Here is an 18,276-nt window from a genome sequence, read left to right on the forward strand (position 1 = left end):
ATGGAAAAGAGTATTTCAGCTTTTTTCAGCCAGTATTTCAGCTAATAGTTACAGGGCTCAGCTGGCAGGTATGTCCATCTTCTGGCAACCTAAAATCCAACAGTGACACAACTCCATAAAACTGCCCTAGCATCGTCAAGGTGGCAGAAGGAAATGGCATTGCAGTCAGCCTTGAAGGTGTAAACCTTGGTAGCACCAGGATTGGATAGGCATCCTCACTGCCCTATGAATAAGAAATTTATGAGCTGGACAGAGAGTAAGTTGAATGTAGGGAAAATGTTGAGAAAGAGTAATAAGAGTGAATTTCCAAATTTAACCTCTGGCTGCCAGGTCGCCAACAAGGAACACTTAGATGCAATGGTCACAATTCAATCCTTCTACGCTGAGAAGGCAGCCACTTGACTTTGTTCGCTCTATGAAGTCAAATGCTGCTGCATTTTTTATGTCAGAGTTTGTTAGATATGAATAAAAACACGCTTATCAACTATCTCCCTGCTTGCTTCTGTTCGTAACCTACTAGCCAGCAGATCCCAAAATATTCCAATAAACTGCATTTTGGGATAAGATAGAAATACTCTTATACATTGAAAATACTGTCTCAAAATCACCATTCTTACCAACAGCCCTCCAGAAAATTTGTAGCACTGTATACATTACATCAATGTCTGCTGAGGAACCACCAGATCGTAAAACCTTCAAAGTACAGTTTCACGTTTATGAAATACTGATATGAAATTTACACAATCAGCTTAGTTATTTGGCATCTTAGAGCTTTTCTCGAGGAACTAAAAAGCTGGTCACTATAGCTTCTCCCTACTCCACAGTATTTCCTGCTGTATTTTGACAGAGCAAATTTTGAATTAAATTATTTAACTCAATTTTGAGTTAAATACAGACAGGAAATTAGAGCGTGGAAAAAACTTATAACCTCAAAAATGTGAACCAATTTATCCATCCATCCATGTCTTCCTTGCAACATCTACATACCACAAGACAGATACAAATTCTGCAAAAGCACTGTGGGAAGAATTATAGGACCAGGATTTCTGGTAAGATTTCCCAACATTTTGCAACTGCAAACAGAACCAATGACAAACAGCTGAGGCAAAACTCAGCTAATCTCCGGAGTAAATGTGGGTCTGCGAACAACAAACTTCTATACTCAACTCACTTTTACAACAAGTCTTCCTGTGAATTTAGTCAACGTTCTCTATATTAATTTGATTTTTCTGGAAAGGATTTTCAAAAGCACTTACATAATTTAGAAGCACAAGTCCTGTTACAACTTGTGAGGATTTGAGCTCTAAATCTCTAGGGCACTTTTCACAAATCTTATCTGTAAAATGGAAAAACAATCATTACTTTCTGCTTTCTAACTATTCTGATACAGTGACTAAAAGGAATATCCAGTTCTGTCCCTGCATGAACTCCTCACTTTTCAAAGGCTCAAGAGGCTAATATAGCCTTATCATGACTTCAGGTCAAAAGATTGAGTCTAATGGACCAATGGAAGGAATTAATTTCAGAGCTCAAGACCTTTAATTGAGAACAGATGGTGCCTAGTCCCTATAAATTTAAAGTCTGGGGCCCGTTAACAAAAGCATCTAATCTCATCTCAATTGCCATAAGCAGTCAGGATCCAGCAATATTGAGTTTACAAAACAATATAAAAATCTCCTACGATTCCACTGAAAGCAAACAAGCAGCAAAGACAGTTAATGAAAAAGACGTCATATGTTCTCTGCAGCTAAAGTAGTTAAGGGAATGAGCAGCAGAATTCCCCACTGAGTGCAGCTTTTAAGCAATTTTAAATAAATCTCCTCACAGAACATATAGCAATCAAGCAATGAAGAACTTAGCGGCTTGTATAATTCTGGTTAACTCTGTGTGGAAGGAGACTGGACACCACCCATTTAACCAAGTGCTGACCATAGAGACAGTTCCCTTCCAACACATTTTGACCTGGGTATCTTGGAAACTGAATATTCAAATGAGCTTTAAAGATTATAAGCTATCTTGACACACTCAATATCCAACTTCAACAGTACACAGAAACAACAACTCTGAAACCTCCTCCAAGAACTTACTTTTGCCAAAAAGGATCCTGGACTTCTCAGTTCTGCTATTTTTCTACAAACTGCACAGGTGACCAATACAGTTTGGTTCAGTGATACCCACTGCAAAAAGAAATTGAAGTTTTGTACAGAATTCTTCTTAAACTATCTGCCTCATGTTCAGACGGAGACCGGATAGCTTGTCAGCAGTGATTATATAACACATTTTATTTATAACTATAAAACATTTTATAGCATATTACACTTTTGAAAGAATTTCTTTTCCCAGCACACAGCAGATCAGCAGCAGAGTGTGTAATATCAGAATAACTTTCCCTTGCCTATGCTCATGACTGCACAAAGATTCACTATGGAAATGCGCTGAAGTTTTTGGATCATTTGAAGAAGAAAGCTGCCTTCAGCCCTCTGTGTTTAATCTGTAACAAAACCATGTGTGTAAGCTGTGAAATTAAAACTGTGTAAGAAAAGGTCTTGTAAGGACAAAAAACATACATACACACACACATTAATGCATCTATTTTATCACAAAGGACAAAAAGCAATCATAATGTGGTCAACCAGAGCAGTCAGCTTGTTGACTTTACTCTGTAGTAGCATAACAATCTGTAACAACAGCTTCCCAGGTTGGTTGCTTCTTTTTATGTTGCAAATACCACAAATGCTCACATTTTGTCTCTTATGTACCCAGTCAGCAGCCACAGTACCTGAAGGAGGGATTCATCAGCAGCTGCACAGAGCCTCCAAACCCCAAGAAAACTGCCATCTATTACAGATGTCCTGACTGAAGATATGAGATACGCCTGTTAACCATTTGTGCATTCATAATTTAATCTGTAATTAATTCACATTGTTTTCCTTATCTTTCTTAGCGCTCATGCTGTTTCACAACTGTGAAATTAAAAAGGAAAAAAAATTAAAGCAAGATATTGGTAAGTATTTTGCAAATCCCAAGTGCTATGTAAAATTCTGGACTAACCCTTACTGACTGCAGCAGGCATCAAAGGCTCTTCCACTGAAAGGTTTTGAATGTGGAGTGAAAGAAAATGAATCTCCTTGGTTTCTGTCTGCCAACAACACCCTTCCCTACAACATACAAGTGAAAACAACAGATAACTAAACACAAAACTTATATAAATTAGGATGAAAGTGCTGGATGAGTGGGAAAAGAATAATAAATGCTACAGCTTCTTAACCAGCATTTCCTTTCCTGTGAGATTTGAGACCTCATCTTCTTCCCACCTTAAATTAAGAAAAAAACCCTTAAATTTTATCAACATATCAGGCAGATTACTTAGACCAAACGAAGCTCTGACTGGCTCAGTTTTAATAACTGTAAAAGGAATTCATTTTCAAATTTGACTTGACATTTAATTTTGAACTGAATTCTCATCTGAATGGAAGAAATATAACTTTTTATACAGAATCTATAAAAACAAATTTTTACACGTGTTTAAAAAGAGATTGTTTTAAAGAACTGTCTGTTCCAAAACTGTTTTCAGCCTTTTATATACAAAAAGTCTTGACTTCCAGTCAGTATTTAAGTTTTCCATCTATTATTTCACCAGTATACAAAGACAGTAGCCTATGATTGTTACTGATTCTCTGACAACAGCACAGTCTGCATTTAAAGTAAAAACCATTATTGGATTATTTCTCAATGACATTATATTTAGTTAAACAAGCAAATGCAATTAAAATCTTATTTCAAATCAAAATCATGTGAAGCTTTAAAAATGTTCTCTTAATCAACTGAATATGAATAAGCCTGCTGTTTATATAAATTATTATTAGACTTCACCTATTCCATTAGTTTAGTTTTGCTAGTGAATATGTAAATGTATATGTATGTGAATATGTAAATGTATATGTATACACATGTATGTGTATATGTATGCACACACCCTTATATTCAAATAACTGTATTGGAGATGAAGGAAGCAACGGCTGAGAAAGTTGCTTTCAAATGACAACAAACAATCTCACAGTTCTTCCAGGCTTTTCTTCTTCTTTTTATTCTGGTGATAATTACATCAATAAACCTGACTCAGCAATTCCGTTGCTCTCTAATTCATTAATTAAAACAATTTACTGCTACCACTGTGATTTTTCAAGGACATCAAAACCACATTCAAAATCAAAACAGCAGAGATCATCAGTTTATAGATGTGCAAAGCATGCTTTGCTTTCATGGCAACCTCACAATTAAAACACTTACAACTCAAGTGAAAAAGAACTGTTTTCTTTTTCAGATTTCCTTGCGTAAGCATGTCCAGAACACATTTTGTTTAGGTGGACCAAACAGCAATATTTGTATAGCAACACTAAAAAGAAGAAAAAAAATCTACCAAAAGTTAGCCATTTACAATTAGAAGACCAATCAAGATATTAATATTATAGTAAATTGCAAAGTAACCTTCTCATAGCCTTCAGTTTCTCAGTACATTTCCTGTTTATCAATTTTTGGGTCAAATGGTAACACACTCGACTTACAAAAAATAAAACCAGAAGGACACTGAAGAAGTTTGAAGAAGTTCTTTTGCCCATCCTCTCCCACACAACAGGACTGACAGGAACTATACTCCCAAGTTGACAAAAAACAATTTAAAATTGTTTTTGAAAATATTTTAGATGACGAAGTATTTACATGGTCCTCAGCAATCTCTTTCACCAAGTTATCCTTGGTGCTACATTGTCTGAGCTAAACTTCTCTGTTTCACTACTTGCACTGTTTGCTTCTGGTCGTCTCTGCCACAGTAGCCTTCACAATGTCAGCAATATCCAAGCAGAACAAGCCAGGTAAAACATACTGAATTCTCCCAACATTTTCTTAGTGTCATATGTCTAAAATTGCTGACCATTCTTGTTAACCTTTCTCTAGGCCTCTAGTTGGCTGGCATTTTCCTCAAAACGTAGTGCCAAGACCAGTCACAGAGACACAGTACTTCTGTCTCAGCGCTGCTGAGAGCAGTAGTAGGATTATTTCTGCTGTACTGCATATAAAAGACATGTTATAAGGTCATGGAAGAAACCCTCACAGATTGCAGAAAACACGGCTGACCAATGTTTGTGCTCCATTATAACCTAGCTACAGGAGAGGAATACAAAAACATTTCCAGGACACGCGGGTCTGGGGATAGGAAAGCCAAAGCCAGAGTTGAGAAGCACAGTAGAGGAAGAGCAAGCTGCTAGGTACCACTTACACCAGCTGGACATCAACAAGCCTAGGGGACCAGACAAAGGCACCCACAGGTGCTGACAGAGCTGATCAGCGTCATTGAAAGGCCACTCTGATTCACTGGAAGGTCACGGAGGTTCCTGATGACTTTTTAAGAAGATAGAAGTCATTTTACCTTCAAGAGGTGCAAGGACTATGTGGGGAAGCAGCAGCAGCCAGCCTCACCTCAGTCCCCCAGGGAAGATAATGGAACAAATACTGCTGGAATTATCCTTCATATGACCGGACAGGGCTCCACAAAAAGGAAGTCCTTGAGAACAGCCAGAATGGATTTACCAAAAGGCAAATCACACCCAAACAACCTGACTGCTGTCTATGATCGGCCTCAGCAGACAAAGGGAGAACTGCAGATGTTGCTTTTTTCTTGACATTAGCAAGGCTTTCAGCATGGTCTACCCTAGTATCCTGGTAGCCAAGCTGGAGAGAGATGAACTGGATGGGTGGGCTACAAGTGCGGAGTGTAGAAAACTGGCGCCTCAGGCTGGAAGAATAGTGCTCCGTAGTTCAGAGACCAACTGTTGGCATTAGTTAATGGCATTCCTCAGGGACTAATATTGGGGCCGATGCTGCTTAATGTTTGTATTACATGTAACACATTGAGAATGAATAGGATGGAACATGCCCTCAGCAAGTCTGTGAATGACGCCAAGTTGGAGAGAGTGATCAACACACTGCACGGCAAGACTGCCTTTCAGAGGGATCTCAACAAACTGTGAAAATGGGCAGAAAGAAGCTATGAATTCCAAAGGCAGCATAACCACATCTAACAGTACCAGCTGGAGCCCACTGGAAAGCAGCTTTGTAGTAAAGGACCTGGAGAGTCAACATGGACAAGAAGTTCAGCAAGAGTCAGCAATGTGCCCTGGCAACAGTAAGAACTAACCCCATACCCAGCTGCATTCACAATACCAGATAGCATGCTCTTGAAAGTGATCAGTCACCCTTTTTTCAACATTTGAAGACCACATCTGGAATATAACATCCGCTTTTGGGCTCCCCAGTACTCATAGAACAAACTGGAATGAATTCTGCGGAGGCTGACCAGGATGATTAGAAAGCTCAAGGAGAAGCTGAGAGCACTGAGTTTGTTCAAGCTGGAGTGGGTAAAAGTTGGAAATCTAACTTGGGTTTTGTGGTCACAACCGCAGCAAGGGAAATTCTGACTAGATATAAAGGAAAAAAATCATGAAGAAGCTGTCTAAGCACTGGAACAGATGCCCGCAAAAGATGTGGATATCTCTTTTCTTGGAAATGTTCAAAACTCAACTGAACAAAGCCTTGAGCAACTTAATCTAAATTATGTTAGTTCAGATCTAAGCAGATGGTTGGACCACAGGACCTCAAAAGTCCCTTCTAAGGTGACTTATTCTATGATTTTCTAAAGGACTGAGATCTGGCCACTTGCCTTTCTCACATTTTGGAAACCGATTACCTCCACTTAAACTTAGGCCTTAGCACTTGTACTTACTGAACTGCATTTTCTCATGTGGAATTACTTCCCCAGCTTTCATCCTGTCTTACAAAGCATATGTGATTTTTTTTCCAGGTTACAACATTGTATTTGCATTATCCAAGCCATTAAGAAAATCTATGGCACACTATGTGGAGTACTATTTGATTCAGCTTGACAGCTCATGAAATACTGATAATCATTCTTTATGCATTTTTCCAATAATTTGTACATTTGGCATGCAATAATGAACCCAGACCATGTGCCTCTACTTAGGAGTATGTCAGGAGTGAGACTGTATCAGAAGCCTTACTAATGTCAAAACACCTATTATGTTAGCATCTGCTGCTTTATGCTTATCAAGGAGGGGCTTACACTATCACAGAAAGGAATCAGTGTCAAGTGATCAGATAAGTGACAAGACTTACATCACACAAGCACATACTTGTTGTTACAAAACAAACTTCTATTTTTTTTTTCTCCTTCTAGGATGTTTCCTAGCTAACTGATTAGGCAGCTTCTCCTCCTTCCCTTTGTCCCTTCTGAAGCTGTCCTTTCTGTTTGTTTTCCAGAACTATTCCCATCTTCACTGCTTTCTCAGACATGAGTCACAGAAAGCCCAGAGGCTATAGGTGCCCTATACATGCAGGACAAATTTTATTTACTTAGGTAACCTCTAATCCCTTATTTAATAGTACAAATGTTAGCAATGTGATCAGTTACTCTGGTAGCAAATGCTGAAGAAAAAAACAACCACAAGAAAACACATCAGCAATATATTATCGGTCTTCCTTGACTGCCGAGTAATAACTTTCTTTCCCCTTTTCTTAGCATTCATGTTTCTGTACATCTTCACTTTTTTGCCTATTATGCCTCATAATTGTATTTATATAGAATCATAGATTGGTTTGGGTTGGAAGTGACATTAAAGACCATTTGGTTCCACCCCCCTGCCATGTGCAGGGACACCTCCCACCAGACCAGGCTGCCCAAAGCCCCATCCAGCCCGGACTTGAGCACCTCCAGGGATGGGGCATCCACAGCTTCTCTGGGCAGCCTGTGCCAGTGCCTCACCACCCTCAGAGTAAAAGAATTTATTCCTGAAATCAAACTAAAAGAGGGGAGATTTAGATTAAAAACCATTACCCCTTGTCCTGTCACTACATCCCCTGACCAATAATCCCTCCCCAGCTCTCCTATAGGCCCCTTTAGGTACTGGAAGGCTGCTGTAAAGTCTCCCCCAGAGCCTTCTCTTCTCCAAGCTGAACAACCCCAACTCCCTCAGCCTGTCTTCATAGCCTCTCTTCTAGCTGAATCTTTTTAAGCTCCTCCTGAGGAATCTGACCTTGCTTCCATTTTTCTGTGTGATTCTTTCCTGAATTCAGATTTGAGGAAATCCTGAGCTACACCAGTTGGTCTTTAAACAACTTTCACCATTCCTTAACATTAGAAGTATTTATAATCTTGACAGCCAAGTGTGAATTCTCTCAAATTATCTTAGATTTGTTTTTCTTTGCAGAACACAATTCTAATTTTATTACTGTCAGCTGTTGTTAAGCCTACAGTTCCTGTGCATCAGAAGATTTGGCTAGATCTTTTCAGAGTGTCAGCCTGATGGCCTATACCAGACTCCCATCATATATGCATCATTAGGACAGTCCTTTGGAATCTCATGCCCTTCCTCAACTGCAAGTTCAGCAACAATCAAGCCTTTGAAGTCCAGAAGATCCAAAAAAGTTATTGGAAAAAGGTCAGCCCAGCTGTTTCCTCTTATGGCTACCACTAGCCAAAAGACTCATCAACACGATTTTCAATTCCATTAACTGTGAATGCTAGAAGATGTACCAAAACACACCTGCAGACTGGCAATCATAATGTAAGAGAATCTGATATTGGGATAACTGCAGAACATGTGATAATATTGCAGAAAAACAGGGACGACTCCTTTTGTGTATGGATTTCTGCTCCATGTGTCTGTAACCAAAGAAAAAAATGCATATTCCTGTTTAGGTACTAAATACTATTTCAGAACTGAGTTCTGTCAACAATAAAACAGACGGATTTCCTGGCTATGAAATTTCTTAGCAGCAAAGCAGGATTTAAAGAGACATTGGCATGGTTAATGAGGGGTAGATAATTGCTAGATGGAATACTGTGGGAAAGAGTGAAGAAGCTGTAAATGGTGGTATGGCAGTAAGATGAATATTAATTCATCAGATATGTGGCTGGTTTTGATAAGTAGGCTCAGGGTTTGCCTAGCAGGTAGCAAGCAGCTCCTATCAGTCGAGCTCTTTCAAATCAAGTTTTATCTTAGCATAAAGAAGGATGTTAAACAGGTAAAAAGGTCTAACACTACTTCCTGAATGATGTGCATTATGTAAGAATGCAGAGTTCAAGTGTATGTTACAGATGTAGATGTTAGAGAGAACAGATTTAAAATGTCTTGACAAGTACCTTACCAATGTACTTCTTGGTTTTCAGAGATCTGAATGCCAGTAAATTCACCATTCTGGAAGGATAAGAGAGTATTAGGTTCACAAGAATGCTGTCTTCAGAAATTGGCAGAAGTTGGAGAGGAAGCAGGCAGGTGCCCAAGCAGCTGATAAGCTGGTAATTTCTGTTCACAGAATTCCTCAGCAACAGACATTCTGCTAGCAATATCTGCTTTTCCGTAGCTGTGAAAAATGGGTCCAAGTTTCAAATCATTTATCTAACCAATTCAGAATGACTGCCCTGAGGCCATGATCTCATACTCGTCCCTCTCTTTCTTCTTTTCATTTTATTACATCCTAATCTCCTTTGATTTTTTTTTGTTTTGTTTTAAAACAAATCTCCATCAACGCAAAATTTTCACTAAAGAACAAAATACTCCCCCATATTCTAGTGCCAGTGCAAATATTTCCTGTATGCCTAGTTAGCCTTTGTAGATGTGGACAGGGTCAACTAAGTGGCATGCATTTATCTGGATAGCCTAAATCTTGGAAGTACTGTCAATACTGCCTCCAAAGGGATAGAAACCGTTATGGATTTGCTTAAGTTTGAAATGACCAAGTAAAATCATTTTAGTCACAATCATTGCCGTAGCCTCAGCTTCAAGCCTGGACAAAAAGTGCATACAAACCTGGTAATATAACTTAAAATAAATAAATAAATACATAACTCTGAAATGAGCTGCACTTTAGGAATAACTTGCTCAATTAACCTTGATGTTTTGACTACTATCTTTCTGATGTCACATTAGGTCAGGGATAGCAGTGTAATGGCTTTAAAAATAATTCAAATAACTACATGGATTCTAAGATACCTTAAAATATATTGACCTTTTCAACAAAATAGCCATTTGAAGCTTAACTGTAACTTCTTGCTCACATTCTGCTGGAATATTGATCAATTTTATAAGACAAGCTTCAGTAATCTTAGAACACACTAAAAACAAAAAGTTACTGGCATGCATGTAAAAGATGGACTGCTTGAATTTCAAGAACACAGCTCCTAGAACAATTAATGCCACAAATTTCCTGACACAGCATTTTGAAATAGGAAAGCATGTATGTTGTGCTGATCCGTCTTTAAGTACCATATTCTTGTTTCGCCTCCTTTTGCCTCCAAGAGAACTGCAATGGGGATGGAGAAGCAAGCCTAAGAAGCACGTGAGTGCTGGGTGTGCTCCAATTGTACACGCTGTACATGACACTGGTAGATTGCCCAGATTAACAGATGTGGGACCTCCTTCAGGGAGGCTGACATGACAAATCCCTCAGAATATGATGCCAACAGTCATATACGGAACTTGAACAAGCTCAGAGAAAAATATTTCCTTTTAGAATGATTTATTAAGCAATAACCCAAACCTCTGAGGTGAGAATTTTTCTATAAACCCTATGTCTTGAAAACAGTTCTGATGTTTTCTATACAAAATCTGCTGGCATTCACTAAATTATTAATGTATTTAAAATTCTGCAACAATCATTTGCAATTTTTTCAAAGAAACTTCTAATCCTGCCAGTATGGCCCGTATGCACAAACTTACGTGGCTTTTGTAGGATCTTAGAAAAAAGCTTGAGGCCTCAACAAATAAAAGTTAGTATCTTCAACAAAGTATTTCCACTCATTCACTGTAATTATGCAAGAAAACCTAGAGTTTTGCCTTTCTGAGGGAAATGCAATCTACAACAATTTCAGAAGAGCAGAGATGCCCAACAGTTACAAGGAAGGGAAAGAAATTGTGTTTTGATGCCAAGCTTCTGTTCTTACCCAACAGGCAAGAAAGAAAACCTTACATACGTTCAACGAATAGTTAATCCTGAGGTCATAAACCCACAGGATAAGTCACATTTCTCATCATTATGAATAGTCCCATTACCTCCAATGAGGTCTGCTTATAGTAATGGACTATTTAAAGCGGTGAGCAGTTTTCCTTGGTGAACGCCAGAATCACTCAAGAACTGGGACCTTTCAGGTGAGGAAAGCACGTTCTGGTTTTGTGTTTCGTTCATCATAACCTGTTGCTCCTTACCTACTTTAGCGATAAACATGATGCACAGAAATGCATTTACCTGTAAAAACAGTACCATTGAAATTCAGTCAGGAAACCTGAAAACACAGCAAAGAGGGACACAGTACAGAGGACTGGTTGTAATTCTAGCTTTGATTCAAAGCTTTATCGGATTTGTCAGACTTTAACAGCATACTAGCACAGCTATTAACGTCAGGCCATAAATTAACAATACTCACACCTGCAGTCTGGTCCTTAGAGTAGAGCACCTGTCCCTGCCAGGACAGTATTGCTTCCCTAGCTTTAAACTGTATTTTCTATTCTGCTGTGAGCATTTAACATACTGACTTCCAACTACATTTATAAAATCGTTTCTCAGCCAAATCTCCCATGTTCAGTGGAAACAAAAATGCAGAGAAAAGCACCAGAGAAGATTAAGGTATTCACCACTTCCCTAACATCTCCAACGAAATGAGGACCCATGACATGGTCTGAGTTATGTATGTTTCATAACCCCAGGGGACTTTCAAGCTATCAAAATTTCATTAGCCTCACAGCAGTCCTAGTACTTTCTTAAGCTGGACTGCTGGCCTCCCTATCAATAAATAAATCAACTGTAATCCATTTAGTGACTAAACTCTTCTTTGAAGTAGTATCAAACATCAGACACTCCCTGCAGGATTTTAACCAGTGCATCTTTTCTAACATATTCAGCTTTCTCACACACTAAATATAAACTCTACCTTTAATCTCATGGAGGGACTTTTGGCATATCGTAACCAGATATATGGAGCTTTAAAAAAAATAAGTTTATTAAAAGAAGCATACCTAAACCTCATTCTTCTGAGGCAGTGACCTCTGATAAAGTATTGATACAACTCTCATATGGAAATTGTGTGTGTGTGTGTATAAACACATACATAAAAGATCATTAACCTAGGGTTTTGCAAAATACTCAAGACAGTTTCAGCACAGATCTTTCAAAAGAAAAATCAGAGGACTGCTCAACAATTTTTTTTTCTAGACTGCTTTGCAGCTGAAATATCAATAGCCATCCAACAACTCCACTGCCAAAAGGAGGTAAGCATGTACTCCTATCTTCCTTTTTCAAAGCTTGATTCTGACTCAAAATAAATTTTCCAAGCATGAGACAAAACGCTTTTGAATATGGACAGCTGACTCCTCAGGTAACATGCAGCATTAATTCCAACACAAAAAGCAAAATCCCATTTGAGGCAGCCATCTCGCACAGGAATCCAGCTAGAACCAGCCAGCACAGGAAAGGCCGTGCCTATGGCAGCTTTAGTTTTGTGTTCTCAAACTGAAGTTCAAACAGTAAATAGGTAGGACAAAGCATTACTGCTTGTAGTTTAAAATACAAGTGGTGCACTATTTTTTTGTACTTTTTTTTTTTACGATCACAGAAGTATCATATCATAATACACACATACACTGCTGCTTACCACAGTGTGTTACAGCTATGTCCAGAGGATAGAAATAAAATTGTTGCAGCTTATGTACATCTGAGCAGACATGTTTAATAAATTAATAAACTGAAGCACATACATCCAGGCAATAGCCATCTCACTAATTTTCATTTTTACTCATTTTTCCTTTATTCTTCTTTTGAATTTGTCGCATAGGAAATCATGAAGTTAATAGAACAAATCATTTTAATTCTAGTGAAGCCGCAAACCTTCTGCAAATAAAAATAAGTTAAAGACAAAATGTTTTCTAAGATTTGTGCACTTAGCATTTAACAGCACATCAGGTTCTGTTCATAACCTGAAGTTGAAGTACAAGATTTTGCAAAGCTTTAAGAGTGAATCAAGTCAATTGTATTAACCTCTTTTCATTTAAACACTAAACCTTACTATACAATGGTCATACCCCACATCCTACAAAGCTGTTTAGATTTTTTTTCCAGATTTTAATTGTGCAGTAATCCAGTCCCCCAGGCACATCAAAGGCCACGCGCCTCTTCACCACAATTCCAATTGCTCTCATCAGCTAGTGAGCTTAAAGTATGATCAAATTTGTTTTCCAATCACATGAGCCCTGTTAATAAGCTATTCTTTGTGTTCATTCATCCATTCTAAGATTTTGCAACTTCTTTGAGATGTCTTAAAGAGGAGTTTACAACAAAACCTTGGATTGCAAGCTGGCCTCAGGGATCAACTTTATCACCACTTACTTTGCTGCTCCCCAAAGGGTAACAGGTGACACAGCCCAAGATGAAACAGAGCTAATTTTATTTGTGATTAAACTCTTCCAAAATTACAGCTAAAACATCACGCCCAAAGCTTGCCCAAAGTTAGGATTGATAGTGAATATTGACTTTTCTGGGAAGGGGAGGTAAAAAAATAAGTAAATAAATAATTCAAGGACACTCCTTGAACTTTTAATGACTTGAAATTATCGAGTGTCAACCAAAACAGCAAATAAAACATTGATTTATATATACGTGCATATGTGTAAGAACTTACCATTTTCACTGTCGGACTTGTTCTCATGTTCGGTATCAGTCAGAGTGAGGGCTGAGTTGGAACGGCTCGACAGACAGGAACTGCGCCCTGACTTGACCCCCCTGCCCCAAAGTCTCATGGCATGCTCTGGAGACATCACTCCTTCATTTTCAGTATCAGCATCTGACCCTGCACTGATAGAGTAACCTCTGTGGGGGAGCCCCATTTCCGCACAAAATGCCAGTCCTCGACGAGTTGCTGGTTCACAAACTCCTAACTGCCTTAGGGTAAAATTCTGTCCTGATTAGGGGAAAAAAAGATAACAAAACATGAGAATTAAAAAAAATAAATAAAAAAAATACAAAGCTAAAAGTAAAAACTCTTTGTGTGTGTAATTTTCTCAGGCATCACACAAGGTGTTTTGTCAAAACTGCATATATTACAATCAAGTGGTTCCTTTTGTCTCCAGCTCTCAGCAGCTCCCCTTTTCATACATACTGCCTTAGCACTGTTTTATCAACTGCTTCAACACATTAAAAGTGTTCCTGGGTAGGAGAGAAACAGAACAGAACCTGCAAACTAAGAGAAGCCAATTCAGCACATGAAAGGATTGAAAAGAAATGGCAAGCTTTTCTTTTCTCTCTACCCATTTTATTTTATTTTTTACTTTTCTAAGTGTGAAAGCAGTAGAAGTTACTTGTCAGGATTACCTTTTTTCATCCAGGCTAGAAGCCTAAGCAACAGGATATTTTTCTGTACACCTAATGCAACAATGGAAAAACTAAATGGGAACACAACCAACTTCATCTTTAATAGATCTCTCTGCCCTCATTTAATACACAAATGTAAATAAATCGGAAATAAATTGTAGGACTGCCACCCATTACCTGCAGAACTGCAGTAAGTTATTTTCCGTCTCTCTGAATTCTGAGAAACGATTCAGGCTTTCACTGCTGAAGCAAAGCCTGTACATTTTAAACAGACTTTTAGCCTCTGTTTTGGGGCAGAGCAAGAGACATAAGTGAATCCCAAATGATTGTATTAATAAATTAGGTGCAATAAACTCATGACACTTCAATAACTTAAAGTCTCTAAATTATGTGACACTCAAAAATGACTGCCTTTTTAATGGCTGCGTCTTTATCCTGCTTTTATGTCTGCAGATTTAAGACACCGTATGATATATAGACACTTGGCAAGCTCATTTGCATGCCTATACCCACAATGCTTTTCCATTCTTGCTCACAGTTATTTCATAGCTCTGAGAACAAATTAGAATACATATTCAACTCTTGAATCTGACAGGCATCCTAATTTCTCCAAAATCAGTTTAGTGTAAAAATACATGTTAGTAATATCTTTAAAGCTTATAACGCAACAGACTCCTCTCAATTAGAAATTAATAGAATTGCAGGAGTATGAATACAGAAGTGTAAGTAATTCCTGAAATATTAAGAGTTAATGCCCTGGCCATTTACGTGTTTTAAGTGAGCCAGTTAATTACTTTATTGCTGTGGTCACACAAAGCTGTTGCTGAAAGTTTCTTTGCAGTCAGAACCATAAATTAATTCCGACAATGACTTTCATAAGTAATGAAAACCAGTTACTACAATTAGGTACAAAGCTAACTACATTTATTATGCTGCTGCGAATAAGGATTTGAGTGAAAATGAAGCTGGAGAGGTGCATTGCAAAATAAATGCAAAAGAAGCAAAGGCATCTATGACTATGGCTGAACAGCATGAGGAGTTTAAGATCGGGGATTCTCACGTGCGCTGACAGTACCTCGTCATTTTTAAAACTGCCATGCCGTGTGACATCATGCCAGATATTCAGGCATACTGAGAGCTGAAATTCAGACAAGAAGCAAACAGGCCAAACAAACCACCCAGTGGTAACGGGGTCAGGGCAGAACACATGAAAGCATCTACAGTGCTTTCTATTTAGCATTTTGGCAAATATATGCTAAGGATGGCAGCTTAGCACACTGGTGTCACGTGTTTGATAAATTATGACAAGAATCTAGGTTTCCAAACAGCTCTTGAAGCCAGAAGCCAACACAGGAGGAGCCCACGTGCAGGTGTGTGAGCGTGCCTGCATACGCACTCACACTCAGAACGGCTGCTGCATGCTCACCGCATTGCTCAGAAAAGCAGCATTTTAGGAGCAAAATAGAAAAAGATGCTTAGGCTTTATGCCTGGCTCCCTGTCGCCTCCCAGACCTGGATTTTTGGGCCTGCAGGCCCAAAAAGTCGGGGAGACTGGGGGCTGCAGCACCCAGCTCTGCAAAGCACCTCCCTGCACGCCCAGCAGCCCTGGGGAGCCACCTGTGCAGACACAGCACTTCAAAAGAGACTACTGAACCCTTCTTTTAATCATTTTTGTTTAAAGGCTTTTATTTGTTACTTTTTAAACTGTTAGGCAAACTGTTATTTGTAACAGAAACTCCTTCAGGTACTCACTCTACAGGAACACCCATGGTCACTGTCTAGGAGGCTGGATCCCCGGCACAACATACCACCCAACCACCACTAATGGATTTTATTTGTACTTCATTTTACAACAACCTGCCTCCACATATAACATTTCCTGCTTTCTGCCATTTTTCTCCCCTCTTCTGTTAGGAAGAAAAGGAAAATGGCATGTCACAGCACCAAAACGAAGCTCCAGTGCAAATGTGAAGACAGAAAAGGGGGTTGTTTACTGCTCTTTCATCCCAGTCAATATATTAAAGCTTTTTTGCTACACTGAAGTTTTACAGCATAGCCCAGAAATGTTGCAACAGCTTTAGAGACATCAGGCTCAATCATCTCCTGAATTAAAGCTTTCCTAAAAGCTTTACTAAGAGGATTGTACTCTGTGTAAGTTGCCTACACAAATGAAAAATGAACGAAAAGTTGACATGGAAAAATGTGTATTTATGTAGGAATTTATATCCCAGTGGAAATCAAACATACGCAATACAAAAAATTGACATTATCTTAATCTTCCCCGACAATGAAAACAGAGTCTAGAAAAAATGTTCAGGATCCAGGGGAAGATGAACACAGCTTGGACACAGAATTTGTGGGCAGGAGACTGGAAGAGGGGCTTTTACCTGCTAGGGAATGATACTACCAAAAAATTGGAAAGGAAGTTGTAGGGCTCAGCGGAAAGGAGTATGAAGACAGGATGTTCTCCCTCCTGCGTTCTTAACATTTCTAATTAACCTTTCCAGGATGACTTGGATGTGAGGGATTTAATCATCAGTTTCTTACGCTACACATATATTTGCGATTTCTCCCACTGACAATTGGTGCTTCAACATTCCGTAAGGACTTAAAAACAACTTGGCGACTGTAATGAACTCATTTCTGAGAAGAAAACACAGAAGAAAGAGTAAATAGGTGTTTATAATGCTTTGTGGTTGTTTTTCCTTTCCTTTACAAGAAGTATGAAATGAAAAATGGAGAAAGAAATTAGACAAAGTGTTTCAAGGAAAGTTATTTGGGAGACAACACTGGGGTTTTGGGATGATCCGGAATGATGTTAGGTTTTAAAAACTGACAATAATGCTGTTACTACCACTCTACCATTAGATATAGCCATCTCTCTTGGCTTGGAATATCAATGTACAGTTAGTGTAAGGAATGCTGACACCATCCACTTGTCCAGATGAACAAAATTAACATCATAACTAGAGAATAACTTCCAGGAGCTTCTACAGCAATCGCTGTTAGAAGTGCAGCGTTTGTCAATAGTAACCATACAGACCCACCTGAACGACCCATGTATGATTGGTGCATCTCTTTACCTACATTAAGTAAATACAAAAAAGTATACCAATATACTTTTGATATACATAAATTTTAATTTGTTATATATTTGTATGTATGTGTATATATACATATGTATATATATGATCATGTATATGTATATGCATGTATACACACACGCAGTACTTTTTTTTTATATATATATATATATATATATATATAAATATAAATTTCTCTGCCTGGACCACACGGGTTGTATTTATCTAGAAATGTAAATAATTTCTTTAACCAAATACTGCATATATAAACAAGTTCAATGTATGCAGAATTTACACATTATTTTAGGTCAGAATTTCACAGTTGAAATTAAGTGGCAATCTGTTGTACCTGTGCCATATTTGTTTCACTGGCCTAAATTGGAGAAGTTATTCAAAGACTTCCACAGTAACTTAAGCTTCAGGTTGGAAATGCTATCTGTGGAAAAGGATTTTTGAAGAGGACTAGTGAATAAAATAAAAAAAAGTCACACGGTTTTTCAGTTGTCAGTGCTTGCTCTAAGTTGGATCTGCACTAACACACGGATATTCTCTTAAAACAACAAACCATGAAAATGGGAAAAGAAACTAACAGAAGGTATGAACAAAAAATAACCAGCAGAGAATTTGTCAGCACCTCCAGATACCACCACTGACCTTAGCAATCCATTACCCACTGTGCAAGTCTACAAGTCAGGTTTTAGCAAGAACTGAACAACAAACAATTTTGGAAACAAGCGAAGGAAAACACTCCCAAACTAAAGAG

General features: G+C 38.4%; 1 protein-coding gene across 3 annotated transcripts in view; it reads right to left on the reverse strand.

The window, feature by feature from the left end:
* The window catches only part of TENM3 (teneurin transmembrane protein 3), a 420,747-nt gene that overhangs the window by 292,899 nt on the left and 109,572 nt on the right, over positions 1–18,276 (reverse strand). For 2 of the 3 annotated variants that reach the window (XM_035557879.2, XM_035557878.2), the window contains one exon: positions 13,742–14,020. The exons of the other annotated variant lie outside the window; for it this stretch is intronic. In XM_035557879.2, the coding sequence (XP_035413772.1) occupies positions 13,742–14,020 (279 nt within the window). The remainder of the gene's footprint in view (positions 1–13,741; positions 14,021–18,276) is intronic. 3 annotated transcript variants of the gene reach the window in all.

Source organism: Cygnus atratus, chromosome 4 (genome assembly GCF_013377495.2).
Source record: "Cygnus atratus isolate AKBS03 ecotype Queensland, Australia chromosome 4, CAtr_DNAZoo_HiC_assembly, whole genome shotgun sequence".
NCBI lineage: Eukaryota > Metazoa > Chordata > Aves > Anseriformes > Anatidae > Cygnus > Cygnus atratus.